Source organism: Chiloscyllium plagiosum, chromosome 17, assembly GCF_004010195.1.
Source record: "Chiloscyllium plagiosum isolate BGI_BamShark_2017 chromosome 17, ASM401019v2, whole genome shotgun sequence".
In the NCBI taxonomy this organism is placed as follows: domain Eukaryota; kingdom Metazoa; phylum Chordata; class Chondrichthyes; order Orectolobiformes; family Hemiscylliidae; genus Chiloscyllium; species Chiloscyllium plagiosum.
Genome location: NC_057726.1, coordinates 33,822,790 through 33,829,553, shown reverse-complemented (window position 1 = coordinate 33,829,553; position 6,764 = coordinate 33,822,790). Strand labels below are relative to the sequence as shown.

General features: G+C 38.1%; 1 protein-coding gene across 1 annotated transcript in view; it reads right to left on the bottom strand.

The window, feature by feature from the left end:
* cep89 (centrosomal protein 89) overlaps positions 1–6,764 on the bottom strand; it is a 116,390-nt gene that overhangs the window by 83,405 nt on the left and 26,221 nt on the right. Inside the window, exons 5-6 of the mRNA XM_043706832.1 lie at positions 4,215–4,317; positions 1,114–1,139 (exon numbers count right to left, since the gene is read on the bottom strand). Of these exons, the coding sequence (XP_043562767.1) occupies positions 1,114–1,139; positions 4,215–4,317 (129 nt within the window). The remainder of the gene's footprint in view (positions 1–1,113; positions 1,140–4,214; positions 4,318–6,764) is intronic.

Genomic DNA, 6,764 nt, shown 5'->3' with positions numbered 1-6,764 from the left:
ATGCAGGTCCTTGGACTCCTCCATCGCCAGACAATAGCAACACGACGGCTGGAGGAAGAGCGCCTCATCTTCCACCTAGGAACCCTCCAACCACAAGGGATGAACTCCGATTTCTCCAGTTTCCTCATTTCCCCTCCCCCGACCTTGTCTCAGTCCCAACCCTCGAACTCAGCACCACCTTCCTAACCTGCAATCTTCTTCCTGACCTCTCCGCCCTCACCCCCACTCCGGCCTATCGCCCTCACCTTAACCTCCTTCCACCTATCGCATTTCTAATGTCCCTCCCCTAAGTCCCTCCTCTCTACCTTTTATCTTAGCCTGCTTGGCACACTTTCCTCATTCCTGAAGAAGGGCTCATGCCCGAAACATCAATTCTCCTGCTCTTTGGATGCTGCCTGACCTGCTGCGCTTTTCCAGCAACACATTTTCAGCTTAGCAAATAATTAAGAAAGCATATGGAATGTTGGTCTTTATTGCAAGTCAAACAGAATATAAATATGGGTAAGTCTTGCTACAATTGAAGGAGGTCATTAGTGAATTTCTACATGGATTACTGTGTATAGTTTTGGGCTCCTTACATACTTGCATCGGAATTAATTCACAGAAGGTTCACTCGACTGATTACTAGAATAAAAGGGTTGTTTTTAAGCAAAGGTTGGGCTTGTATCCAATGCAATTTGGAAGAATGAGAGGTGATATTATTGAAATGTAGGTTCTGGAGCACCTTGATAGGGTAGATGCTGAGAGGCTGTTTACATTCATGGAGTAATCTAGAACCAAAGAATGCAAATTAAAAATAATTGGTTTCCACTTCAAACAGATGGGAGGAGGAATTTCTTCATCTCGAGGGTAGGTAACCTTTGGTATTCGATATCCCATGGCAGTGGTAGTCAGGACATTGAAGATATTCAAGGCTGGGTTGCAAAAAGTTACGAAATGTAGTGGAGTCAGCAGGAAATTGGAGGTCACAATCAGATCAACCGGGAACTTATTCAAAGGTAGAGCAGGCTTGAGAAGTCAAATAGCCAACCTGTGCTCCAATTTCCTATATTTTACACATTTAGAACCATTGTTTTCCTCTGAAAACACGTTTTAAGTTTTTTCTTTCCTTACCTTAGATGCTGGAGCTAAAATGTGTTCTGGAAGAGGAAAGAAAAAGATTTTCAAACATATCTAAGAAAATGCCCTAATGTCAGATTATACAACCAAGTTCTTTTTGCGCACAAAATGGTGATGAATTAGGTGAGAGTTCATAAACTCACTCTATAGCCCCAGCTATTAGTCAAAGATTTTAATAATACCAACAGTTGCGTGGGAAATATTGGCATAGCAATTTACAATTATGGATGTTAACACAAAAGTATGGTTATATACCCTGACAAGTAGCAAGGCTTGTAGATACAAAGGGACAGACACTATCCAAATACTCCATAATACAGGTTTTAAAGAAACGTCCAACGAAATAAAAATGGGTCTACATGAGCATAAAATGAAAAGAAATGCAAAACAATACAAGTTGTTCCTCAGCTCAGGTAAAAAGACCTGACTGTTCTAGACATTGCAAAATATACAAAAGAAATGGTTATTTATCTTCTAACAGATTACAAATGCTAGCTGAACCCTAATAATATGGGACGACCAACAACAGCAATATTAATTGCACGCAGAGCAAAGTCATTAACTAATGATGTATACAGGAAAGGAACTTGTACGTGAGCATTCAGATTATAATTATTTGTGTCAATTGCTGGTTAGACTACAAAGTTATTAACTTTTTAGAATTAATTTACTCAGGCTCTTGTGGTGCAGTGGTGCCCAAGTCAATTAAACTAAGAGATACTTAATTCTGTGGTTTATAATCAAAGCCATAATCAAAATAATACTTTTGAGTTCAGTATTTTCACTTCTTTCAAAATTACAATTATCTGACAACAATTTCAAGTTTCACATATTGGAGCATATTGGAGTTGAACATTCCCTAAGTTATGCCAACCTATTTGACAGTCAAACTATTTTCATGAATGATAATCAATTAGATGCAAGTCTGAAGATCAATCTGCAAATGCAACAGTTACAGAACATGTGCAATTCAACACTTAAAAAAGCAAAAACAGAGTTCCAGAAACAAACATCATTATAATAAATGAAGATGAAAAACAAGGGATCAGATTTGTCATAGAAGGAAAATTAGCATCAAGGATAATTAATAAAAACTTCAAGTAAAATACTTATCAGCGCTAGAACAAATTCTACAAATAAATGGAGTAAACCACTGTATGGCATTTCTATAATGCAATATAAAAAGGCTGAATATTGTGACAGGCAATCACAAAAAATTATCACAGCTTTCTGTCAATGATTTTGAGAGAGTATGTTACAAGTACTGTATTTTGAAAATAAATATAGTTAAAATAAGTATTTAAATCGATAAGATATCGGACAATTATCCTACAAATGCCATATCTTCATCCAAGACCAAAGAACAAGGTCACAGCAACAACTTGTACTCAAACAAGTCTTCAACATAAAATCACTGAAATGGGAAAAGAAGTTTTAAAAAAATCAAGGATTATGAAATGGATTGCTGCACTTTTTAAAGGCAAGCTACCAGTACTTATTAGAAGTGCTGTTTATACTGTTGTTTGTTCAATTAATGAGGGAGGTTAGTTGTAGACAAGGGGTGTAGAAAGTAAGATTCAGTTAGCAACAAGTAGCTGGTTGGTCTATGGAGTTTCGACCAGTTGTTGATGACAAAGATCCTCTGTCAGCCAACAAGTATGGTTGGCTCCCAAATAGCTGAACAGCTTGTAGTTGTGTACAATATGACCAGAAAGCTTCAAATGGCCAGAAGAGGAGGTAGTGTCATTTTTTTCTGCAGCAATAAACACTAAGCCTGAAGAAAGCCAACTCATTCACCCTCACCAATTGCTGTAAGCTGTGGCTTTTCATAGCAAGACAGAGATTTGCTTTGTGCCTCCTGCAAGTAAGTAAAAAAGGCACCTGAGAGGGGAAGAGTTCAATGAACAGCCAGCCCTGACAAGCAAAAGGATCATCTAAGCAAACCCTGTGAAGAGACCACTAAACTGCCTTTCCAGTGTTTCCCTCCACTGATGCTTTTTGTATATCTATATGCGTGCATACAAAGAGGTTTATAATGTTATCAGTTCATTGTTGTTTAGGGTAGCTAGAATCTATTTATTTGTAATAAATAGTAGTTCTTGTGAAGTACAGAAATCTAGTCCATGCCTTTGTTAATCTGGGTTTAAAAGACAAGTAAATTGGAAATTTTCTGAACTTTAATAAAATCTTTAACTTTTATAATGACACGAGGAATAGCAGAACTTATTTTCTATCAAGCTACCCCAATGAAGCATAACAAAACAAAAGCAACAATTTAAATATAGGTGGGACAGAAAGCCACAGTCAATCTCTGAGAACAAGGATGATAGATATGTGATGTGGTACACATGGTAAATTTGGGTTTTATTGGTGGAAAGGATGTCAGCTAAAAGAATACTAGATTAATTATATCTAGAGGTGACTCCCAATGTATATATGAAGAGGCATGTATGAAGCTTCTACTAATGGGGAGGCAAAGGTAGGGATGAAGATGTGCAACATTGAATTGAAAGCAAACACTCTCTGAAACAAAGTTCAAGGTCAAGCAAGAGTCAAAGTTGTGCAAGATCCAGCTGACCCAGAGACAGTGGCTGATTAGTGAGCAGGAATTAGTTACAAAGTAGCTCACATCAAGGCTTCAAACCTCCCACAAATATATAGCAGTCCAGGTGGATTTTAACTCTAGAAATGCCCATCTTACAAAACTTACCATTGCTGGTCTAAAGTATCATTCATTTTGCACTTTATAATTTGCTCAGCCATTTATTATAATTTATTGTGTGTATAATATACATCTTCCCTAGAAATATAGATATTGCAATTGCCACTAAAATACACTGTTTTGTACAGCTTGAGTGACGTTATTAGTACAGTACATTTGGATGACCTCAACCAATCTTCTAGCATATATGAAGCATTTAGGGATGTTGCTGACGTATTTGATAAACCAGTTTGACTACCATAGGCAACAAGTTAAGAAGCAGCAGACTTGCTTACTACATGTCTAGTTACAGCCATTCAGGTTTACACCCACAGGTCTAAAAGTATAACCCAATATTTTTCAAACCAATATTAAAGTAATTACTGCTGCTTACCTTCAACTTGTCCAGGTTTTGGCTCATGTATCAGAGCGGTAGATTCTACATCATAGGAAGAAATGTCAGTCAGATCACTGCTCACAGATGCTGGTATTTCATTCTTTGTGAATAATAGATAAAAGAAAAAGGATAAACAGAAGCGAAAGTTAAATGAGATTCAGAAAAATATTAATTTTTCGAAAGTTAAGAATCATATCAAAAGCCCAAGAACTCCAGACTTCAAAACTAATACTTTTTAAAAAATCTATAGACCAAAGGTAAACTTCAATTATGTTAATTCAGGAATACCACATCCTCCCCATACACAAGGGAAAATTAAACTCCAAAACCTTGATTTTAAAAATAAATAGTCCAAGTAAATATCAACATTCTTCACTTGAAAGATTTCCTCTCGCCAAAGGTGAAAAATTACACTAACATTTTGTTTTACCATTTCTGACCTCTTCCCAATGAGTTATAACTAAATAGGTTTATGGTAAAAAGCACCCAATGACAAGACACTGTGCATCATTATTAAATAATAAAGCAAAGAGAAATTTCCAGCAACTGCACATGGGTAAATTACATGCATAAATCATGATAATGCTTCTCAAACTGCTCAGCTCCTCCAGAAGTTGAGAGAGAGTGGCATCTCACCAAGATACATATTGCTAAAATATGCACAGTGTGTGATGTTGTATACATTATTTGATGTATACAATTTAAACTCATCAGAGAATAAAATAAAGTTCATACCTTCCAGTGTAAATAACGTTTTAGGCTGTAATTACTAGAAAACATTGCTGGCTTGTGTAGTGCCTTTGGTCAATAGTGCAGTACACCTTTAAAAGACATGCTCATGATGGTTAGCACACCTGCCTCACAGCCCCAGAGACCCGGGTTCAGTTCCCATGTCAGGCGACTGCTGTGTGGAGTTTGCACATTCTCCCCGTTCTGCGTGGGTTTCTTCCGGGTGCTCCGGCTTCCTCCCCCAATCCAAAAATTTGCAGGTTAGGTGAATTGGCCATGCTAAATTGCCCGTAGTGTTAGGTGCAGGGGTAAACGTAGGGGAATGGGTCTGGGTGGGTGCGCTTCAGCGGGTCGGTGTGGACTTGTTGGGTCGAAGGGCCTGTTTCCACACTGTAAGTAAGTAATCTAATCTAATCATATCACCATTGTATCACAGCATGAGAGCTGCATATACAGAACTCACGTTACATCTAACTCTAGAATCATTTGAAGCATGACATGTTATAAGATGCTGTGTATAACATATTAGTTTAATGTCAGCCCAGAAACTGATGTGCCTGCATATGTAATGTTTGTACATAGTCATTTGTTGTAATAAATGCATGTTGGATTTTTCAAGTCCATCAAATCCCTCTACATTTTTACTTTTATGGGCGATAAGAATTGCCACATCAGATAAAACAATACTCCTGGAGGTGAAATCACATCGTGGCCATCTTAAAAAAAAATTCCAATGTCTTGACACACATATTCAGAAAACTAATCAGAAGACTAATCAGAAAACAGCTTTGGACAGGTTTCAAATAACCAATAATATCTGATTCTATGAGTACAGACAGGTGTACAGATCTATTTACAGGACATGCAAGAAGATACAATAATTTCTTTTGATTCTACGATTGCCTTAATTAATAATAAAAAGCTGAACTAACAAATACAATCAAGACCAAATGTTACAGACTTAAAGTGAAACACAGCAAGTTCTCTGGCTACCTCTCTTTTAAACAAAAGAAAAACTTATCTGATTTAACAAATAAGGCAAATGGTCCTGAAAGCACACCATCAAAGCTATCCTAGAAGAAAATATAGTTTAAAAATACAAAGTGGTTTACACCTAATTATTAGATAGACCAGCAATGGCATGTTTTGTAAGATGGGCACTAAGAAGGTCAATCTGTGTAATGACCTTGGGTAATTTCACAGTTTGCTTCTCCAGATTTGTGTGGAATGAAAAAACAAGTTAAGAATCACACAACACCAGGTTATATTCCAACAGGTTTATTTGGAAGTACTAGCTTTCAGAGCGTTGCTCCTTCAGCAGGTAGCTGTGGAGCAGTTCTAAAAGTCTTTCATCTTTTAGAATGGATTGCAGGTTTCAGTTCATTAATATGCAAATCCCAGAACTTCTTTAAGTCAAATTCTCAAGATAACTTAAGGTTTCATAAAAAAAGTAACATCTCAGCTCAGACAATGCAGTAAAAGTGAGGGGTTAGGGTCTGTCTGTATCTGTCGGGGTTTGGGGAGGGAGAACGTGCTTGATAGTGTATGCATGTGAGTGTGATGGAGTATAAGTCTGTGACAGGATGTGTGCATGGGTGTGAGTGTGGTGGGTTTGTGTGTGTCTGTCTGAGAGACAGCACTTGCGTGGGAGGGAGCGCGTGGGAGAGTGAGCGCGTGGGAGAGTGAGCGCGTGGGAGAGTGAGAGGGTGTGCATGTGAGACAATGCATGTGAGTGGGAGGGTGAGTGGGAGGGTGAGTGGGAGGGTGAGCGGGAGGGTGAGCGGGAGGGTGAGCGGGAGGGTGAGCGGGAGGGTGAGA